Source organism: Tachysurus vachellii, chromosome 5 (genome assembly GCF_030014155.1).
Source record: "Tachysurus vachellii isolate PV-2020 chromosome 5, HZAU_Pvac_v1, whole genome shotgun sequence".
NCBI classification, from domain to species: Eukaryota; Metazoa; Chordata; class Actinopteri; order Siluriformes; family Bagridae; genus Tachysurus; species Tachysurus vachellii.
In genome coordinates this window covers 20,479,050-20,502,856 of record NC_083464.1, presented here as the reverse complement: position 1 = coordinate 20,502,856, position 23,807 = coordinate 20,479,050, and the positions used below count along the sequence as shown (strand labels likewise).

The 23,807-nt window shown below is 39.5% G+C and overlaps 1 protein-coding gene across 2 annotated transcripts in view; it reads right to left on the bottom strand.

Annotated features, from left to right (window-relative positions):
• LOC132845923 (DENN domain-containing protein 4B-like) overlaps positions 1-22,709 on the bottom strand; it is a 30,558-nt gene extending 7,849 nt beyond the window's left edge. For both annotated transcript variants that reach the window (XM_060870331.1, XM_060870332.1), the window contains exons 1-17: positions 22,375-22,709; positions 6,564-6,878; positions 5,694-5,946; positions 5,295-5,364; positions 4,856-5,025; positions 4,411-4,652; positions 4,093-4,159; positions 3,479-3,537; positions 3,234-3,378; positions 2,850-3,025; positions 2,573-2,673; positions 2,218-2,433; positions 1,820-1,965; positions 1,461-1,594; positions 1,254-1,368; positions 751-957; positions 75-203 (exon numbers count right to left, since the gene is read on the bottom strand). In XM_060870331.1, the coding sequence (XP_060726314.1) occupies positions 75-203; positions 751-957; positions 1,254-1,368; positions 1,461-1,594; positions 1,820-1,965; positions 2,218-2,433; positions 2,573-2,673; positions 2,850-3,025; positions 3,234-3,378; positions 3,479-3,537; positions 4,093-4,159; positions 4,411-4,652; positions 4,856-5,025; positions 5,295-5,364; positions 5,694-5,946; positions 6,564-6,859 (2,526 nt within the window). In that variant the 5' untranslated portion in view covers positions 6,860-6,878; positions 22,375-22,709. The remainder of the gene's footprint in view (positions 1-74; positions 204-750; positions 958-1,253; positions 1,369-1,460; positions 1,595-1,819; positions 1,966-2,217; positions 2,434-2,572; positions 2,674-2,849; positions 3,026-3,233; positions 3,379-3,478; positions 3,538-4,092; positions 4,160-4,410; positions 4,653-4,855; positions 5,026-5,294; positions 5,365-5,693; positions 5,947-6,563; positions 6,879-22,374) is intronic.
• Between the last annotated feature and the right edge of the window lie 1,098 nt (positions 22,710-23,807).

The window sequence follows — 23,807 nt, the reverse complement described above, 5'->3', positions numbered from 1 at the left end:
TTTCTTTCACCAAAAATTTCAAAACTAATCCAGTCATAAAGATCAAAGGTCACCCCACCTTTTGGAAAACTAACCTTATTGTAGTACCCGTATGTGATGGTGTTAGGGATGATTCCTGCTTTCTTCATCTCCAGCAGGACCCTGACTGCAAGCACGGGCTGACCGTACTGCCCACACAGCTGCATTAGGATCCTGTAGCACACCTGCAACACACAAATGCTGCAGATGGTCAGTCAAAATTAAGCTTACCACACTCCATAGTCAAACAGTTAAATCACTGAATGACATTATCTACCATTCTCATGTTACTGTGGACATAAAAAATGTCTTCGCTGGACCTGTTACAAGATTAATCTATTCAGAAATTATTCAGAGTACAACAGATGGGAGTTTCAGTTATAAGTGATTATGAATGTAGACTTGGGCTCGAGCACAGGATTATAAAGTCAAGTACAACTGATGGTTTGATGTAAGCACTATAGGTCAGACTGAAATTTATGCTTTGGGTCGTAAAAACATTCCAAAATACCAAAGAATGTTATTTGAGGATAATATTAAATACATAAATATGACACGTAATTAATTAAGTTAATGAAAAGATTTGTTTGCAAGAGGAAATCAGAAGAGACAACACTGACATTGCTGGAACTGAACTGAGGGCATAAAGAGAGACCTTGATAAACCCTTGAGTCATGTTAAAGGGCTTTGTCACAGTCATAATAGTTGTCAGTGGTTGGTATGAGCTCTTACCTCATCAGGCAGCACCACCTTCCGTGTCTCCATGTGCTTGAGCACCTCATAGGCAGTGTGCAGTGCCCGCACCTTGGTGCTCTCGGCCCGAACATATGTGGGCAGGTATATAAACCACAGACCATAACAGTGGCCAAGCAGACACTTGGACCACATGTCAGGAACTGCAGAGTATTTCTGTGCACATTTCTGAGCCAGCTTTATCTCCTGTAAGACATTGAGAATGCAAAAATATTACATACAGATTGAAATATTAATGACATTATATTATTATACTCCACATAAAAGACAGTGAAGTGGGCAGAGAGAGAGCACTGCAGACAGAAACAAAAAGTGTGTGAATAAATGCCCACGTATATATTTATAGTCAACTTAAAGGTCTAAATCATTTTACATTAAACATTACAAAAGGTCTAGCATTTATTGAATTATTTATGCAAATAAACCAGCAGTGGGAAAATATTCCTGTGTCTACATTTTTGCATTCATTTTGTAAGGTGTACCTGTTTGGTACGGCGAGGAGCAGGACTACTCGGGGCACTACCCTTTGCTGTGGTACGGAGTTGATCCTGAGGCCGGTCAAACAACTCAGGATGCAGAACAGGAAATGTCTCATAGCTGAATCAACACAAACACAATTTAAATACCAGAAATTACAATATGCTGTAACTGTGTGAAGTATAGCTTGATTCCACAGCGTCAGAACTAACCTGTAGTGTGCAGGGCATTCAGAGCCATCAGGTTCTTGAGGTTCCTCTGGTGGCATTATAAACACTGTATGCTCCCCACTGTGGGCCTCATCAAGATCTATCAGCCTCACCTCCTCAGGCTTCTCCACATCCACCTACACAGGGAAGAGATAGGAGATAAGAGATAAAAATGAGTGTGAAGTGTGAAGATGTGAGAGAGTAAGAGAAGTATTTTGCTTATTATGAAATTACAATGAAAAATTATATTTAAAGGTTTGGATATAAACACGGTTAGAGCAAAACTGCTAACATTATGTAATTTATCGGAGGGAAAAAAATGACCAAATATTATTAAATTACAAAATAAGTATGACACAAACCTTTTGAACACACTCATCGAAGAATTCAAGGCAGGCGTGTCTGTCACTGACAAAGGAGCACTCCTCTATAAACTGCGTGAACATCTGAGTCTTAGTGAGGTGGGAATAAAACTTCTGTTGTGTCCGGTCTCGAGACTTAAGAAAACCTGAGAAGGAGAGAAGCATCAGAATTTCTGATAAGTGTGCAGACTCACGCTGGAGCTTCTCATCCTAGCAAGGTACAAGAAACAATTATATATAGTGAGGAATTTAACCTACATGAAGATCAGTGACCTCAACAGCAGGAAATCAGACCTGATTCCATGACGCTAAAATTTAGCTACAAGCCAGCAGACCAGCTACTACCTAATCAACAAATTACACGCATTGAACTGAGGTTGAGCAAGTCGGGAGCTCACCCTGTAAATTGAAGAGGGAGCTGCAGTCAGTGGTTCTCTCAGAGGGAGCCTGGGTGATGGGCAGGAGATAAGAGCGGTAGCCTTTTAGGAGGCAGCTCATAAAGCGCAGGAAAACCTCCTGGATCTCCAGCTCCAGCTGCTTTTGTCGCCCATAGATCAGATCGTAATCTGTTAGCAAGAACTCTAGGGTTGCCTCTTCTTGACCAGGGGTACAGACTAGAGAGAAAATAATGAATAGTTTTAGTCCTTAGCACAAGTACCTAAAGCTGTCCAGTAGTCCTTTTCCTGTCTGGTGTAACTTATATTACTGGTATTGACAGTTTTTTTATGTACTGATGTTAAATTTCATACTTACTTTTCTCTAAGGTTTTGTGCAGGTGAGTGAGTGAGTTCAGCAAGATTTTTCCATGTTTCCTGGGTAAAGACTTCCATGACAAGGGTTTTTTGTCTTCTGATCTGAAAGATTTATTTCATTCAGTTTTTCTCGGTTGTTCTAACTGTTGTTTTACAATTACTTTGTTTTTAGAAGAAGCACCAATGATGGTCATGCTACGCTAAACGTATGCGCAGCACTAAACATCGTTCTAACTGTTGTGTCATCGGTTGCCAGGACGACAGTTAAAAAGACTCACTGGAAGATGGTGTTGGTGTCGAGGTCCACACACACCACATCTGAAGGAGGGTCATACAGGTCAAAATAGTTGGAGTGAACACCCACGATGAAGGGCATTGGGGCACACAGCACATCTGCACACCGAAGTGGGCACAGTGGGATGTACGGACAAGGCCAGCGCAACGGAAATGTCATCTGTAAGGGGGTTAAAGACATTAATTCAGTTACTTTTCTAACCAGAAAGTAAAAAAAAAAGGAAATGGAGACAAAACAGGTTAATATCACCAAATTAAAAAACGTGGAAGAAAAATATGAATACAGTAGTCTTATTTCAGTATTATTACTATTAATCCATGCACACAGACACAGTGACAGATATTGGTTGTAAAGAGAAGCTCCTCACCGACACCAGGGCTTCACTGACATAGGTCAGCACATCTGGTCGGAGGGAATGTAGCAGCAGTTTGTGCTCAGTGAGAACAGCTAACAGCAGGGTACATGCATTCTCCGGGCCCAGATTCTGCAGAAGTTTCACAAAGCTGGCACCACTGTAGGAAGATGAGACACATTCATAATTTCTTATATCTCAAATCTTAAAACAAACCAAAAGGTAAACAAAAATAGCTAAACCAGCAGGACCAGGTTTACCTCAGTGGTAAGGGTGAGGACACTGGCTGGCACAGTAGGAGGTTGTCATATGGAGAAAGCTGTTAAAAAAACAAAGTATATTTTATGTATATGGATTATGCACATGAAACACAGTTGCACTACATGGTTACAACTCCATCTGTTGCTTCATCAACACAATATCATCTTCACCATATTTCAGTTTATTCCCTGCCCATCGATTGAAGAATCAAACATATCATGTAGACTGAATGCAAATAGAAAAATGATTCTGATTGCAACAGGATTGGTATTTTCTTGGATCACAAATAATTGAGACAATCTTCTATTGATTATACTGAGCCATCATAAAACCCTCTTTTACCCTGTGACTCGACTGCCTGGTCTTTAAGCAGTGATACCGTCAAACTCCTGTGGAGGTTTATGCACACACTCAACTCCAGAAACATACAAAAAATGATCAGAAGCATTGACAGAACTATGCATGTCTTATTTGTCCTTTGTGTGCAATGTTTAACACAATAATCTGTAGCTGATAGCATGAGTATGTTGGTGTATTATGGAATTTTGTATGTGCACCAGTCAGAGATCTGCTGTAAGGCCTGCAGTTACTGTATGTAGTGCATCGGACTCACCTGTACCAGAATGCGCGGTCGCTGTGGTGAAGGAAAGGGCACGTTGTGCATGAAACTGGAGATATGCCTGTAAAGAGACCAATACCCACTTCTGTTAGAGTGCTGCTTGTCATAATCCTCTTCAAAACCCTTATCAAAATTCCTGTACTCTTATTATACAACAATTGCATGACTTATGCAGAAAACTAATTGAAGCAGCCGTGGAAATACAAAGGGTAAACCAACCTCTAAGCTACAAAGGAATCAAGTGCCAATGAATTAGCAAGCATGATATAGATTTCTAAATAAAAAAGCTTTAATATGTGATGTTACACTCACTTCTCAATGGGCAGCACATGAGGTCCAGAGATGGAGTAGCGATAGATGAAGGTGAGAAACTTCTGGAAGACAGTGAAAAACGGCCAGTGAGAGAGCACACACACGCTCTTCTTCACCTGCACCATGCGGTTAGTGATGGGTCTGCGGTCCACAACACTGACCAGCCCGAGCCGCACTCGCTGCCTTTCAGACAGAGCCTCCCGTGGGTATGCTTCATAGAACTGGATAGCAGCTCCATACACCTAAAAGTGAGAGGAAAAAGACAGTATATCAGGGCAGCTGAGAAAAGAAGTGATCAGATTACACCACACAAATATAGATCATCATAGTAAATTCAAAGCAGATAGGATCAGATAAACGTAGATCAAACAGGATATTGATATCAACACAGCAACAGCTAGTGGAACAGGAGAGAGAACCTTTTGGTTAAGGTGGAGTAGCTGACCTTATCTCCAGATGCGGTGGTGAGGACAAAGGTGGAGAAGACAGGGAGCTGGTACTTGGTATTGAGTGGCCAGCTCTCTACAGTGACACCCATGGGCAGACAGAAGACAGGGACTGACTCCGGCAAAGCAAATGACTCAAGATCCTCCTCAGGGTAGCGACTGATCAGCCCTGAAAGTCACACAACACACACACACACACACACACACACACACACACACACACACACCTTCCCTCAATACAGTGTTTATAGAGAACCAGCTACTACGGTCAAAAGCCACCAAAAAGAGGACAAGCATTCCTGAGAAACACTAATATAGTATTGTTTCCGTTTATTACACTTCCCTCTACCTGCACCTGACATCAAACCCTGGAGCTTGCACGTGGCTTGGTAAAAGCCATAACCACAAGAGACACAGACAAAAAAAAGTTTCACTCACCCGCCTCATACACAAGGGCGTTGGCTTTTGCTACAGCCCGCTTATAGCACAGGTACAGTGCCGGGCCCCACTGTATAACATACAAAAACAGACACATGAGCACAAACCCACACATGCACCTAGTTACATGTTATTCAAAAACAGATACTCAACTGATATTCAAAAACAGGAAAGCCAAAACCACGAAAGACAGAAATAAAAAAACTGAAGGGAGGGGTAAGGAAAAGGAAAAAAAAATATTTTAGAAGTACTACACAAAGGATGTGCTAAATAAAATACAATATGAGAGAAGTATAAAAAAAAAAAAAAAAAAAAAAAAAAAAAAAAAAAAAGGAAAGAGCACTGTCTAAGAAAAAACAGAAATAAATTAGATGAATGATGGACAGGGAGAAGCTGTACCATGCCAGTATTTAGATTCTTGTCCACTTTGCAGAAGGTGTGTGGTGCCACTTCTCCCTTGCTGGGCATAAGTAATGAGATATCGGTCACCCCTAGCGTGTTCAGGGCCTGTGAGTCGGGGGCACGCCGATACATAAGGAACGTCTTATGAGTGGCAGGAGCTCCTGAGCTCAGACTGGCACACCGGCTGTATGGCGTAGTTTCGATCACATACCAACCCTGCTTCACTGAATCTTTCCCCTCATACAGCACACTGGAACATGAGAGAAAAATCACTAAACTTTAGAATCAGGCTTAGAAAGTACGAAGAAATCCACAATACCCACAGAGACACCATCTCCAAACATTCAATTCAATTCAATTCAAGTTTATTTGTATAGCGCTTTTTACAATGGACATTGTCTCAAAACAGCTTTACAGAACATAAACCTAGAGCAGAAGGTAAACATAAGGAGAAGTATAAAGAATTAATATAATAAAAATTCAAGATATATATAGTTCACTGTATGCATGTATGTGTGTGTGTGTGTGTGTGTGTGTGTGTGTGTATGTGTGTATGTATGTATGTATGTATGTATGTATGTATGTATATGTATTTATCCCCAATGAGCAAGTCAACCATGAATCACAAGATCCTGAGAGGCCCAAACATTTGCTCACTGGTAGATTCTATGCAATTAAATAGTGATAGAATGCTGCTACACAGTTGAGAATGCTATACAGCAAATGGAGAATATTGTTATTTGATTGATCAAGAAGGTTGAGTTTGTGATATAGATTAAGAATGATGTGGCTCTTCTTCAGTGAAGTGAGAGTATAGGGTGAGTGTTTATGAGTGTGTGCGTGAGTGTGTGTCTCAGCATGTCCTACCCGAGTTCCACAATGGGTGGTTTGTCGTGGCTGCGTCGGTAGCAGAGGAACATGTGTGGGTTGTTGATGAGGCCAGCGCTGAGCTCAGCTGGGTGGCCCCCCAATGTCTTCTCGATGCAAGTGAAGCCCTCGGGCACCTCTTCTCCAAGTCCACGAGCGATCACAGCCAGGTCGCTGATGGGCACCATGCCACGGCCTCCTCTCTGCTGACATTCCTCGTCTGGTGGAGCCGAGTCGCCCGCCAGCCCCGCCACCACAAAATAATCCACCAACTGAGGACATTTCTCCTCAGTCATACCGCCTATCTACCCACCACTGATACAGAGAAAGAGAAAGAAAGAAAGAGAGAGTGAAACCGATGTAACTCCTGTTCAAACATGCAAATATATTTGGGATTCTTAACAAAAACTAATTAACAGCAATAAATATTTTGAATTAGGCATGTCTAAACTTTAGTACAGAGAACCAACAACAGTAAACAAGACGTACATTCAACATAAAAAAAAGGAGATACTGGTAATTCAGAATGACGCCTAAAAATGGGCATAAATAAAGAGATGGTGTTGGTGTTATCCAGTCCTGCACCAATTCAAATGTAATATAAATGTAATGTAATGCTGGAATGTAATTCATTGTACTTCGCATTGCGTTTAAAAGTTTAGGAACCCCTGACAATTTCCATGACTTTCATTTATTAATATTTGGGTGTTTGGATCAGCAATTTCATTTTGAACCATCAAATAACTGAAGGACACAGTAATATTTCAGTAGTGAAATGAGGTTTATTGGATTAACAGAAAATGTGCAATATGCATCAAAATGAAATTAGACAGGTGCATAAATTTGGGCACCCTTGCCATTTTGTTGATTTGAATACCTGTAACTACTTAGCACTGATTAATTGGAACACACAATTGGTTTGGTGAGCTCATTAAGCTTTGAACTTCATAGACAGGTGCACTGTGCGTTGTTCAACAATTCAGCGCACTTTGCACAAGGTGAAGCTGTACAGGAGAGTGATGCGAAAGAAGCCTTTTCTGCACACACGCCACAAATGGAGTCGCTTAAGGTATGCAAACGCACATTTGGACAAGCCAGCTTCATTTTGGAATAAGGTGCTGTGGAGTGATGAAACAAAGATTGAGTTATTTGGTCATAAGAAGGGGCGTAATCCATGGCGGCAAAAGAACACAGCATTCCAAGAAAAACACTTGCTACCCACAGTAAAATTTGGTGGAGGTTCCATCATGCTGTGGGGCTGTGTGGCCAGTGCATGGATTCCACTCAATATCAGCAGATTCTTAAGAATAATGTTGAGGAATCTTCAAAAGTTGAAGTTACGCCAGGGCTGGATATTTCAACAAGACAACGACCCAAAACACTGCTCAAAATCTACTCTGGCATTTATGCAGAGGAACAAGTACAATGTTCTGGAATGGCCATCCCAGTCCCCAGACCTGAATATCATTGAACATCTGAGGGGTGATTTGAAGCAGGCTGTCCATGCTCAGCAACCATCAAACCTAACTGAACTGGAGATGTTCCAGACACTCATTACAGGCTATAGGAAGCGTCTAGAGGCTGTTATTTCTGCTAAAGGAGGTTCTACTAAATATCGATGTGATTTTTCTGTTGGGGTGCCCAAATTTATGCACCGGTCTAATTTTGTTTTGATGCATATTGCGCATTTTCTGTTAATCCAATAAACCTCATTTCACTACTGAAATATTACTGTGCCCTTCAGTTATTTGATAGATCAAAAGGAAATTGATGATCCAAACACCCAAATATTAATAAATGAAAATCATGGAAATTGTCAGGGGTTCCTAAACTTTTGCATACCGCTGTATATACAGTGTGTATATATACAGTGCCTTGCAAAAGTATGTATACCCACTGAACTTTTTCACATTTTGACACGTTACAACCACAAACAAAAATGCATTTTATTAGGATTTTATGTGATAGACCATCACAAAGAGGCACACAATTGTGAAGTGGAGGGAAAATGATAAATGGTGTCAATTCTTTTTGTGTGGTGTGTATTTGTCTTCAGCCCCACTGAGTCAATACTTTGTAGAACCACCTTTTGCTTCTCACCTTTTGGTATGTCTCTACCAGCTTTGCACATCTAGAGAGTGAAATTTTTGCCCATTCTTCTTTGCAAAATAGCTCAAGCTCCGTCAGATTGGATGGCGAGCGTCTGTGAACAGCGATTTTCAAGTCTCGCCACAGATTCTCAATTGGATTTAGGTCTGGACTTTGACTGGGCCATTCTAACACATGAATATGCTTTGATCTAAACCACTCCATTGTAGCTCTGGCTGTATGTTTAGGGTCATTGTCTTGCTGGAAGGTGAACCTCCGCACCAGTCTCAAGTCTTTTGCAGACTCTAACAGGTTTTCATCTAAGATTGCCCTGTAATTGGCTCCATCCATCTTCCCATCAACTCTGACCAGCTTCCCTGTTCCTGCAGAAGAAAAGCATCCCCACAACATGATGCTGCCACCACCATGTTTCACGGTGGGGATGGTGTGTTCATGGTGATGTGCAGTGTTAGGTTTACGCCACACATAACGTTTTGAATTTTGGTCTCATCTGACCAGAGCACCTTCTTGCTTGCTGTGTCCCCACATGGCTTTTCGCAAAATGCAAACGGGATTTCTTATGGCTTTCTTTCAACAATGGCTTTCTACTTGCCACTTTTCCATAAAGACCAGATTTGTGGAGTGCACGACTAATAGTTGTCCTGTGGACAGATTCTCCCACCTGAGCTGTGGATCTCTGCAGCTCCTCCAGAGTTACCATGGGCCTCTTGGCTGCTTCTCTGATTAATGCTCTTCTTGCACGGCCTGTCAGAGGCTTGGGATATTAATTTATAACATAACCCTGCTTTAAACGTCTCCAAAACTTTATCCCTGACCTGTCTGGTGTGTTCTTTGGTCTTCATGGTGCTGTTTGTTCACTAATGTTCTCTAACACACTTCTGAGGGCTTCACAGAACAGCTGTATTAAATGACACACAGGTGCACACTATTTACTAATTAGGTGACTTCTGAAGGCAGTTGGTTTCACTGGATTTTAGTTAGGGGTATCAGAGTAAAGGGGCAGAATACAGATGCACACCACACTTTTCAGATATTTATTTGTAAAAAAAAATTGACACCATTTATAATTTTCATTCCCAATAAAATACATGTGATGGTCTATCACATAAAATCCTAATAAAATGCATTTTTGTTCGTGGTTGTAACATGTCAAAATGTGGAAAATTTCAGTAGGTATGAATACTATGAATGAATATGAATACTATGAATGAATATGAATACTAAAGTGCCACATTATCTGAATATAAAAAACATGTTTCACACTGAGAATACCATCTCCACTGCTTCTCATCAATAGGAACTGGGAAACTGGCTGGGGGTGAGGACAGGATGGGTGGATCAAATGCAGTACAATCTCTCTGCAGTAATAAGTCTCTGCCAGTCTGAAGACTTGCGGTTTACCTTCCAAGAGGACAACAGCGTAAACAAACTGCCAACGCCCGGCCTTCAGTTAAATTGAGAATCTGTGGCGAGACTTATAAAATGTCACCTTTAAAATTGACAAAACTTGAGAAAATCTGGTCAAAAAGATCAGAATCCTCCTTGTAAAGTTGATAGAAACATATCCTAAAATCCTAACAGCTGTAATTACAGTCAAAGAGGGATCTAGAACGGGGCAGAAACTTATGCAACTTAAATGTACCTTATCAAAAGTTAGACATATTTTGGATATTTACCATATTATTTAAAGGACTACAAAAGTCTAACAAGGGTGCGTACTTATACAATGCACATGCACAATGCGTGAAAGGTAAAGTCTTTTTAAGATGCTGGAGTGAGAAGTCAGGTTCAGCCATAATACAGCATCCCTGAAGCAGAGATGGTTAAGCAACTTCCTTAAAAACCCTCATGCAACTTGTCAGTGCTGGGATTTGAATAAAAATGCTTCCTGTCAGAAGGCCAAAGCGTTTATCACTGATCGCTATTGGTCTTACATGCACGCTACAGAGACGTAGCAGCTCTGATACAGCACCATACATAACAAGGCTGCATGCAGGAATGCATTTCAAAATAATGCAGCTGCAATAAAAGCAATGTGCATAACATGCAGATGAAATATAGTGTCATACTTAGGAGTGTAACAGTAAAAACCTCATTACACAATTCTCTTTTAGCACATCAGCTCACGGATTCATCATCAGCTCTTTTTTATCCTTGTTCCACTGTCATTCTGACAGACGGCTGCCTGCTGGCCTAAAGTTCACCCTGCACTCTTCCTCCACTCTGTCCATATATCCTGTTATGATTCCACTTCTATTTCCCATCAACTTTCTATCATTTAGACAAAAGCACTCATTTAGACTCAAACTTACCAGCACAGAAGCACAGATCAGTGGATATGAACGTAACCCGTAGTATGTCAATAAAACAGTTCTGTTCGCCGAGCTAAGCCAAGAGACTACAAGACAATGGATCAGGACAGTGTACTTTCCATACCACACCACAAGGTAAAACAAGCAAGGTTTAATTCACACAGGAAATGAATATGCTACCCTGCTTCCTAGTTACACATTTACTGTTTCAAAGACACACACTGAGATATGCTTTCTGAGATAGTAACACAGCACAAGGGAAAATATTTATAGATTAAATCTAAGACATAGCTAAAGCTAAAACGCACTGTGCGTGACATTCCATTAACATTGTGTTAATCACAGGTTTGTGTGAGAGAAAAAGCGATGTGGCTATGGAGACACACCTGTTGTGGCTAGAAAAAGAACGGTGAGATTCAGTATCAGTCAAGCAAACTTCCTCTTTCCTACAATGTGAAAAAAATCAGTTAAAAACCGGGCAAGGTGTTTGGTCTAAGCCTAAAACATTATCAAAAAATGTGAAGGCAATAGTCTGTTTACCTCAGAAAAGGTTACCCGAGTGGGCACAGGTGTAATGCGGCTGCTACTTCCTGTTATAGAGAGCAGAAGTAGGCCAACAACAAGGAACGCTTGAACGATACGGCTGAGCTGTAAAAACAACCTGGCACAATGAATTTATTTGTCCACATCATACCACTAATGAGAAATAACTAGACACGTGGAAGCTTCACATCTGGAATCGCCCTCACACTTTGTCTAGGAACCATAAATGACATTTTTGCTATTTCTCTGGGTTTCTGTAAATTCCATGAGAAAGTATATGAGCATACTACGACCATAAAACATTCCCATCATGTGACTGAATTTGTCTACGCAATACGTCGCTTGAGATCTCTATCTGAATGACGTGCGGTTTGTGCTACGCCACTGCGCTTGAGTCGACGTGCTACGTTATACTCACTATAATCTAAATCACAAACCACATCTCTTAACTCATAACCCTGAACATCAATGATCTTAAAGACGCTTGAAATTCCAGTCACTAGAATCAAATTCATGTTCCACATTGCTCTCGACTCAACACCTGCTACGCTCTGGCCAACTTCCCATCTCATTAGGACAGAACGGTTGCTTGGCAACAAGCTGAGAACCAGAGCAGTCATACTCTAGACTGTGTGAATAAGCGCACGTGTGTGCGAGATGACATAATTAGAGAACCGCAGTGTGTTGCTTCGACAACAAAAGCAAGACGCGACTGTGCTAAAAGGGCAAAAGAGAAAACTGTCACACAGGTCATGCTGAAATCAACGGTCTAAAATACACTCAGCGTACACTGTAGTTAAAGCTGATGTTAGCAAAGTCTTGCTTTTATAAGGTGCGACTCAGCTAAACGCCTAAACAAATACATCACTAGTTTTGCAGTTTGTTTATTCTACAGTGTAGCATCAATATATTCGGCTAAATACATTGAACAAGGCCAGGCCTTTTTAACACTGTGTAGCTAACAATGGTTTACATATTCAAATGTTCTAGTTGTGAGATGATGTTTCAGTTTAGGTGCTATTAAAGAAATGTATAACAATACAGTGCACATCAGCAATGCTTAATACTGTTCCAGTGTCTAATGAGGCTAAAACTGCAAAAGACACCTAACATGCAAGTGTTTCATCTTTCAGATGCATATACAGGCGCAAATTAATTGAAAAAATTGTGACGTAAAAATGAGAAGAGCTGCTAGAAATATCATTAGTAATTCAACTAATGCAAAACAAAACTATGAGGAACAACTAAATGAATAATCTGCATGAATTTGATAAAGAATTTGTTTTAAACAACCCCAAGAAACTTGAATTTTATGGCTCTAATGGACTTGAATAGATCTTCCTCTCTAACTATTCATATAAACTGTAATACATCATTAATCTTAAAGAAAATAAATAATAAATCACACGATAAGCTTAAACCTAAAGAAACGTAATATGAAGCCAAAACGTCAACAAGAAAACACACCAAAATATCATGCACTCATCACTGACATATCTCTGCTTTGCACAGAGAGCATTGTATCCTGTCAGTACCCTGCCATATACTGTCAGTGTCTTCGCTAAATCTAATTCCTTTTTATCATTGCTGCAAACATGTGAAGTTCAGACTACCAGAAACAGCACGACTCCCACAGATACAGTAGGTGGACCAATGTTTACTATCATAGACTAATGACATTTTAGACAATGGTGAAAGTTGGAATCAAGTTACAAATATAGTTTAAAGGGAGAAAAAATGTTGAGGGTAGCCATCTAATGACAAGCAACAGGGTTACAACCAAAAAAGCACTGAAAGAATATAAATACATGATCAATGACACACCCAGCCAGTCAACACACACACGCACGTGCGCGCACACACACACACACACACACACACACACACACACACACACACACACACACACACACACACACACAGAATGTAGGCATTTTAAAACTTGCATGTGTAAAACATGTTTAAAACATGTGAACCCATAATCACCCGAGTGTATGGAGTGTTTCAAGATTTGTGTGTGTGAAAGTGCGATGGTGAAGCTAAAAGTGTGAGCAGCTGCTAAAAGCTAATAAACCCGACAGTCACAAAAAACCCCTCAGTGTTCACACATACACAGTGTGCAATGCACAAAGATTTTGCCTTTCTACAGGAAATGGCTTTGCGTACTGCAGACCACACTACTAGACAAGCGAAATAACCAGGCAAGCAGAATCACCACTAAACAGCATCTGCACGCTTACTTCTTGTCTTTTTGCTAAATGTGTGTTGTATGTGTGAGATTTTTAGTGTCAGCTCATTTTGTATGCTGCCAGAGGAAGTGGAGAAGTGTGACAGAGAAGCCATTCAGAGAGTGTGTGCATGTTCAAACAGGACACGAGATGTCAGGAACTGTGTGTGTGCGTGTGTGTTTATGAGAGAGAGGGGGTTGGGTAGGCCCAAGCTGACACAGTGACACCCACATCATCACTGCTGAATCACAAACAATACCAGTCTTTCCCTCACAGGCACACAGCCACACTACAATGATTTACTGTGCTACATGCTGATCAGTCATCACTGGGCCTGACCAGATAGACAGATGACAAACTGTCGAGCCACCATTAGTAATAATCACTTCTCTTCACTTGATCAATACTGCAAACTCATCTTCATCTACTGTAATTAATCACTGAGCTGCTCTGTTAGTGATGCAGATACAGTATAAGATACCAGGAGGTATGCATTGGTACTGGGATCCTGCAGGATGTAACAAAACATCTGCATTATTACTTTTATCCAGATGCAAGCAAGAGGTCAGATATAAAGCTTGTGGGACAAAGACCACACAAATTAATATGGCTTACATTTGTAGACTTCATGGGATTTCTTCACCCTTATGATTATAAGTATATGTACTTGGTGATGGTGGTTTATTTAGGCTAGTTTTTATATTTGGAGGAATAGAGCAAATAAAACCAAAATAATGAAGTCGTGTAGTGTGCGGCTGAGGGACTATGAAAGGCAGAATACTGACGATGAAACAACAACAGGTTCAGATTAGAACACACCCACATCGAGTTCAATGCCGCACTAGACTTAAGAGTGGGAAGCTGGAAGTCATTTTCAATGTTAGCGCTTTTGAGATGAAGTGGGAAAAAACATTGATGCTTTTCTCAGCAACAACCTAGCAGCTAATGCTAGTGATACGAGTGATGTACACTGTCTTATTGCATGGCATCTCATAACAAACTTATTACTGATTAATATAGGAACACGCGCACGATAATAATTTCAGCAACGGATTCAAGCAAAATCCACTGACTGTCTCTGTGATTGACTGCGAGTAAATATCAATCGAGTGAGAGTGACATACAGGACAGGTTTGGTGTTGCTGGTGTGTCTGGTTACTTGGCCACATGTTGGTTGTGTTGGTTCGTCAACACTGCCAGAGGAACAGCCAAGAGTTCAAATAGACAATTCTATTTAAAGCCCCCTCTGAAATAAACTGCTCAGTCATATAGGAAACATCAGAGAGTGCAGCACACTTAGGATTTCCCAGTATCTCCAAATTAAAACTGTTTTTTATGGAATTGCGTCATGCTGTCCTTGGTGGATGATGTCAGCGATCGTTATAAAGCCATGTTTAAGGATGGCTATAGACCAGGAACACTATCGCTAGAGTTGCTGGGATTGCTGTAGCAGTGCTTTTCTTAATTGAGGTATTCTGTGATAATACTAGTGCTCAATAAGACAAGTTAAAGTTAAGACATGTTAATAAAGCAGCCTTCAATATAGTTCATAAAAATGACATTTTACACAAAAAATACATTTTAACATACTTGATACATGTTGGCACCAGATAAGTATTTCAGAAACTGCTGATCTCCAAAGATAGATACGTCTCTAAACCTAGAGATTTTGAGCAGTAGTTCTGTGGGTGGAAATGCCATGTTGAGTAGAGAGATCAGAGAGAAAATGTTCAAACTGTTTTGAGCTGCCAGAAAGGACTTATATAATTACTCTTTACAACTCTGTTCAGCAGAAAAGCATCCCACCATGCACAAAACATTGAACCTTGAGAAGTTACAACAACAGAAGACCACATCAGGTTCACCTCCTGTCAGTCAAGAACAGGAATGAGACTAGCATGGGTACAGACTAACCCAAACAGGACAGCTGAAAACTGAAAATAGACCAATTTATTTGTTTTCTAATCATCAGTTGGAAGTTCATCAGTCCAGGTTGGAAAAACATGAACATTAACTGATGCTCTTGACCTGCTTTTGCATAATTTTATACATTGTGCTGCAGCCAAATGACTGGCTGATTAGATGACTGCAGAAATAAGTAATTCCTATTAGTGGATAATGAGTGTATATTTAAACACAGAAAGCACAGCCACGTGGCAGTCACTCCTATATCTGGACAAAAAAAAATATTATTTAAAAAATGTATTATATATATATATATATATATATATATATATATATATATATATATATATATATATATATATATATAAAACCCTGACAGGATTTCCTAACTTAATCAAGCATTTTCTGCTTTCACAGAAAGAGGAACCAAAATTTTGCAGAGTAGGAGATTAAAAAAGAAACTATACAAAAAAAAAAAAAAAAGACATAATTACAAGCCAATGTGAAACTCTATGTAATCCTTCTGTGACTTTTTATGTCTAATCAGCATTGAATTTTGGCATTACTGCTCTGATTCAAGAGGTGGAGCCAGTTTCTGGTCTGGGAACATTTTTAGGCACCAAATTCAAGTAAGAACAGGTTGATGTAATCTAAACAGTACCTTAAGAGCCAGAATCATCTTAAATATGGAGATTCAAATACATTATACAAGAACACATCGTTAAATATTCAGCATAAAGAACAAGCAGGAAGGAAAACTTTGTGCACATGGCTTACTCTGATAGATACTGAACATGCCTCGGGTTATAATTAGATCAATTATACTAAAGAGTCTGTGGGTCTCTATGAAGGATCATTGTTTCATTGTGTAATATTTATCATGCAGGTATTCAGACAAAGACATGATTAAAAGGTGTAACCTTTCAGTTTCGCACTGATAAATACGATGTGATGTCAATTTTCCATTCATGCCTCCCATTATGACGTTATACCTCAACCAATATACAAAGAACACACAACAATAACGCATTTCACATCTAACAGCTCGTCTTTCTGAACAAATACCAAAAGAAAATCATGTATTCGGATGAAAATATGATTAGTGCTTAAAGCTAAATGAACAGATTTTTGTACATTATAATCAAATCAGCTTTTATAATATGAAGAGCTGGCAATAATATTATACCCAGTGTTGGCATTGTGCTGATAGAAAAAAATAATAATAATTGGTGTCTTGTGGAAAATTTGGATCTGGTTACAAATAGCACAGATTAGGAATGGATTTGGAAAAGAAATGTAGACTTTTGTTAGGAGTGATTTTATTATATTTAACAAGTGCTTTTTGTATGTAAAAGTGCAACTGCAAAATGTATTTAAAGCTTAGTAGTTAAAAATAAAGACCTTATATGAGTACAACGGGTCTCAGTATCTGTATTTCAGAAATTAAATGACTTCTCTAATTTTTGATCATAAGACCACTTCAATTATTATATTACGTTACATTACTACAATACACTGTATTCAGACTAATTGTATACAGGTTTTCTAATAGTAATTTATACCTTTTGGGGTTTGTGTGTTCAGTATTGTATTTCTTTGCCATGTCACACTCCACAGTGGGGGTACAAAAAAATGTTAAGTATTTCTGTAATATATTCATAGAAATGTTCGGAAAAAAAAAAGTTTTTCTACATAAATGTTTCTATCTTCAAAGTAAATGTTGACGTCAAACCAATTTCTTCTCTCTGGGATGCCCCAAGTGCTTGTTCATAAGAATCCAAAATTTGAAGGTGTTATCTTCAACCAGTTAAATTTTGTGTAAGGTTTCCCCAACAGAGGAAAACACATGTCCTACTGAAATCATTTTATATCAGACTTGTCATCAAATAATTCATTTGTTTATACTGAATGAAAATGTCTGATAAATCGAATTCCGTTCCACCGGGAGAACTGAAAGCTAGTGATCTGGTAAAAAGGGTTAAAGTGTACTTTGGAATGATAGATACACATACACAAGCAATCACAGCCGAATTAGGAAACAGGAAGGGATGAGTGTAAAAAAAAGGAAGTGAGAGACAGCAAGTGAGTGAAAGCAAAAAAAAAAAATAAATAAATAAATAAAAAAAACGTGTGGGTTTATTTTAAGTCATTTCCAGGTTCACACACCCTATCTTCTCTCACAGCAAGAGCCACTTGTCATATGTCAGATCCAAGCCTCAGGTATTTTCCAGTAAACTGGTATGTGAAGGACAGTGACTTTACAGTACAGTATATACTAGGAGGACGAATAAAATTGTGAGGGATGAAAATGGTACATGAAATGAACTCGTGCCTCTGAGGAAGGTGCAGTGGTGCTGTCTGTATACCTGTGTGCCGAGATGCTCTGTAAAGACAATCGTCTCCGTATCTGCAGCCTGAATAATAGGAGAAATGTACTGCATGATAACCAACAGCCCAGTTTACAGTTTAGCGCAACTTAAAAAGTGTGAAAAGCATAAAACACATTTCTACCACAGCACTCAGCATACAGCTGCTGTTGTTTCTGTAGCAACAATTAACACAATAAAAGAAACGTACAGCAACTTAACAAATAAAGATTTAACAGTTGATAGTGTAAAGGTTTTATTATGAGCAAATGATGATTTGGCATTTAAACACCCTGCTCCTGTTAAAAAAGCCACTCAGCCAGCTGCTGTTTGCTCCGTCATCACTCCCACTGTGTTCAAACACCACCTGTGCCACCGAACATAGAGAATCAAAAGACAAACTGGTGACAGAACAACTGTTTAGAGCTGTCAAAATCTAAGTGGTAACGGGAAACAACTAATAATTTCTATTATTATTAGTTTCAATGGAACTATTATAGAACAGTATGGTGGCACACACAATCTGTAACCAAAGGACAAATGGTGTGGTAAAAGATAATGATGAAGGTCGTGGAATAAATAATAATAAATGTCATTAATTCCTTTAATTTATAAATGACAAAAAAATGACCTATAATAATTTTATTGTTGTACAATATGGAATATATAGAGTTTTTCAACAAAAATCTAAAAGTTAGCATTGAATAAAAATTTCCTACCATTTGAATAGAGTTTGGTTCAAAAACTTTGTCACACAGACATAGCTATGAACTCTCTGTATAGCCAGAAACGTATATTATCGCAACCAGGTCAAATATAGCTGAAGTCACAATTAATTCAAGCTGGACGTATAGCCAGTGTATACTATAAATGAGCTCATTTTCCATTCCCAGCTGGCGCAGCTCTGAAGTGCTTGATAACAAACACATTATGGAGGGTTAAGACTCACAAAAGCCCCATCTCGATGTGGAAGTGCAGGGACAAATGTTTATTTCAAATAGACAATAAAAAAAAAAGAAACCTGGCTGCAAACTATGAACATGAATAAAATTGTCATGAAGACGTTTTAGTGTTGATATGAAATAGATGTATAATTGCTGCTTTACTGTTTTCCTTGTTCAAGCTTGAGCTTGTACATGTCTGCATGGGTTTCCTCTGGGTTTTCTGGTTTCCTCCTAGTAGAAACATGCAGATAAACTGTCCCAGTGAGTGAATGTGTCTGTGAGAGTGTAGTGAACTGAAGTCGACTTATGTCCCATTCCTGCCGCATCTCCAGGGAGCCTGCGATAGACTCCGTCCACTGCAACCCTTGTATCAGCCTCAGATGTCACATGCACAAACCGTTGGTTGAAGGTCTAATGCATACTGCTCACAAAATTGAAAACACTTCAGGATTTTCAAAGTCATCCTGTGGTTGGATTTTACAGGATTTCTGGAGATGTGAGTTTTGCTAAATGCTGCATTTTGGAAATTATGTGAAGCTGCTTTGAAGTCCAGACGTTCTGTCATCAGTCTGAAGGTCTGGAGACGCGAGACTACTGCAACCCTGACCGGGATCATATGTGTGCTCCTACTGTTCTCTGTGCCACGATACATTCAGATTTCAGGTTACAAATGATATGTCATGCACCACTCCATGGATCATAGTATGAGAATTTCCACCTGCACCATTAAAGATAATAATGCTGTGGACTGTCTTAATGGTTATCTGTGCTATTGTAATTAATAGCTCTAACTATTAATGATGTATTATTAATTTTATACACAATATCAAATTAATGATTGCTCTTGTTTTACAAATCAATCTGACTGTACACAGTGTAAACAAGTGTGTTAATTACACCAGTAAAACTCAACATTATCAGTAAAAATGACTATTTTTCAGATTTGCTTATGACAGTATAACAAGACAAGAATAAAGCACATGCTTAAATTTGACTTGAAAATGGTTTTGTCCTACCAGAGGTCAGACATGTAAACAGTGTGTGTCCAATGTGTGCAGACACTAAACAATGAATCAGTTTGTCAAGAAAATGATACCTGATTATTGCCGATTATCCAAAACTTTTTTACGGCTGAATGCGACGTCATGTGTTATTTCCTCTAGCTCTCATTTTTAGATCTATCTAAGCACTTTCAAAAGTTCAGTTCCTCAAACTGACTTTTCACCAGCTGTGTAATAAGAGACTTTCCCTATACAATTAGCATTAAGAATTGTAGCTGCATCTCTGTGAGATGAGTTGAAGAAGTGATAGATTTGTTTGCTCCAGCTGTGGCGCACGTGTGATCCTCTGGGCTTTGTTAGACTAGTTCGACATTCAAAAAGTCAATATAAACGAGGGGACGTAATAAACAGGGCCGAGGGCATTATTGGACATCTCTTCTATGCTAATACAAATGTGGGATATAGGATGGGAAACAGAGACAGCTGAACAGAACTAGCATCACAAAGAAATAGCTTCACTTCTTCTTAAAACTTCTTACTGCTTCTCACGGGCTTAAAATAAACCACCTGAGGGAAGTGAGGATGATGGTGGAGGTTGTTAAAATTTAAAAATTCACCAAATTCTGATAAAGCTAGTGGCTTCACGTTACTCGCATTTGACGTCTGCCATCTACTCGGAATATAAATAAATAAATAAAGTTTAAAAAAAAGTAAGTGTTCCACTTAATACTACCCCTTTAATACTATTCATTTAATCCACTACTACCACAGATTTGAGGACACAATCAGTGACATAAGAAAGCAGAGATGCCGATGATGTATAACGCTCTAAAAAATAAAGACATTATTATTATTATCAGTTATTATAAATGATAATAACAGTGATATTATTATTATTATTATTATTATTAAGAAGAAGAATCCATGTTTAGGCCAGAAATACGAGAAATACATGAGCCATCGTGCTGAAAACAATGCTATGGAGTAAAGACATCCTGCTAATCCACATGTCCTGGTATGTGGAGACATGGCCCACTGACTGCTCGTGTTAATGATGACTTACGCACATGTGTGGTTTTCTATTTGACAAGTGTACCAAGTGTAAACACAAGAATCGACATTCTCCAGCATTCATTATAATAAAATGTGATTTATAACAAATAAATCTGACCAATCTATTCTATGCTGCACAGGGGGTATGAGGTCTGGACAGAAGTGAATCACTGCGATTGATTTATATTTTTAATCCTAATTTTAATTTAATCCTAATCCAGTACACAGTCTGTAGGTTTACAGCCAAGCACTCAGGTAGTAATCGACTAAACTTGATCCAAATAACATTTCAATCGGCTCGAAAGGGGTGGTGTAGATCTGAAATGATCAGGTAAATAGGAAAAAAGCTGTGTAAACAGTTCAATCCAACTATTTTCTCAGTCTGAGCAAAAAAAATATATATCCCAAACGTGCAGTGCAGTGATGTAAACAAACACACTAAGCTTGGACATGTATATGAATCTGTCACTCAGATGCCAATGTGTAGGATACTTGTAGGATGTTTATTAACAGTCTGCTGAATTCATTCGGATTGAGAAAACACAGACAGGAAGAAAAACACCCCTAATAAAAGCCAGGACTAAGATGGAAACGAATGAGTGTTTGTTAGAAAATACTCATTCACACGGAACTCAACTGTATTATTCGGTCTGAAATTCATCTTAAACTTTAGACCTTGTATTTATTACATTTAATTGCAACTTTAAAGTGTATTTAATGTTTTAATTCCCTTATACAGGAGCCGGTTGTTGTGAACACTACGTTGTTTGATATTAGCTGGTGAAAGCACGGACTTCCCCTCACACTCCACTGCTTTAATGCTAGCTAACGGAAATGTTAGCAAACACCGGGGAGACCGTTAAACTGTCACTCTGCAGCACTCAGAGAATTAACGTCCAGTTTTAACGTTTAAAACCAGCTTCGTGTCTATTTCTAAATGAACGAACACACACACACACACACACACACACACACACACACACACACACACACACACACACATTCATACATACATACGCAGACAGGTTATATATCATTCTGCACCAGCACTGCTACATCACACAAGCCGTCTGTCTCTGTCTCTCTCTCTCTGCCTCTGTGTGTCTCTCTCTCTGCCTCTGTGTGTCTCTCTCTCTCCGTGTGTCTCTCTCTCTCCGTGTGTCTCTCTCTCTCCGTGTGTCTCTCTCTCTCCGTGTGTCTCTCTCTCTCCGTGTGTCTCTCTCTCTCTCCGTGTCTCTCTCTCTCTCTCCGTGTGTCTCTCTCTCTCTCCGTGTGTCTCTCTGTCTGTATCTCTCTGTCTCTCTCCCCTTCACACACAAAACACTTCATTTTAATCATCTCTTCACTTACCACTTGACCTGTGCTGGGACTGGACACTGCTCGGTGTTAAGTGACATCTCCGGGGATGTTTAGGTCATGTTGAAGCCCGTCTCGTCCATTCGGCCGCTCCTGAGACACCAAGCAACAACACGAGCTGAAATCCGCTGTGTAAGGAGGACGAAACGCACAGCGACACTTTCACTTAATTTCCGCGGAGGTTTGAGCAAAGCTATAAATGCAGCGGGGGTTTTCCGTGATGACACTAGGCGATAGCACAATCCCTATAGTGTCCAGCCATCACGAAGTTTAAAAGCAATACATCTATTAAAAGGCAAAATACGACAGAGCGCTGTTGGTTTCTAGCCGTAGGAGGCGCAGCTGAAACGCCACAGCGACACCTGCAGGCCAGGAGGTGAAGGGGCTTTACTATATACTGCATAAGGTCAGGGTTGGGTTGGCATGCAGAGTAAAGAGAAACATTCATTCATTCATTCATTCATCTTCTACCGCTTATCCGAACTACCTCGGGTCACGGGGAGGCGTCATCGGGCATCATCGGGCATCATAAAGAGAAACATGTTTCTATTATTTTTTTTTCAGATGACATGTCGAAAGGTACGAAAAGGTATGGTTTCCTAAACCACATTGGGGTAAAATGCATATTGAAACCTTTTAATATTGTATAAGACATTTGTCCTTTATACCACAAAGAAACAGCTCCTCCCTCAGACCAATTACCCCACTTGTCCTACCTCCACCATGATGGGACTCATATCTGGGGAAAAAATATTTCATTTTGACATAAATGACAGAATATAGTAATAATACTCGTGGTTATGAATATCTACTGTTTTTGTTTATTAGAGAGGTAAAGCTGAGGAAAAGTGAGGTAAAGCTGAGGTACAGTAAGGTAAAGCTGAGGTACAGTGAGGTAAAGCTGCGGTACAGTGAGGTAAAGCTGATGTACAGTAAGGTAAAGCTGAGGTACAGTGAGGTAAAGCTGAGGTACAGTAAGGTAAAGCTGAAGAACATTGAGGTAAAGCTGAGGTACAGTAAGGTAAAGCTGAGGTACAGTAAGGTAAAGCTGATGTACAGTGAGGTAAAGCTGAGGTACAGTAAGGTAAAGCTGAAGAACAGTGAGGTAAAGCTGATGTACAGTAAGGTAAAGCTGAGGTACAGTGAGGTAAAGCTGAGGTGCAGTGAGGTAAAGCTGAGTAACAGTGAGGTAAAGCTGAGGTACAGTGAGGTAAAGCTGATGTACAGTAAGGTAAAGCTGAGGTACAGTGAGGTAAAGCTGAGGTACAGTAAGGTAAAGCTGAGGTACAGTAAGGTAAAGCTGAGTAACAGTGAGGTAAAGCTGAGGTACAGTAAGGTAAAGCTGATGTACAGTGAGGTAAAGCTGAGGTGCAGTGAGGTAAAGCTGATGTACAGTGAGGTAAAGCTGAGGTACAGTAAGGTAAAGC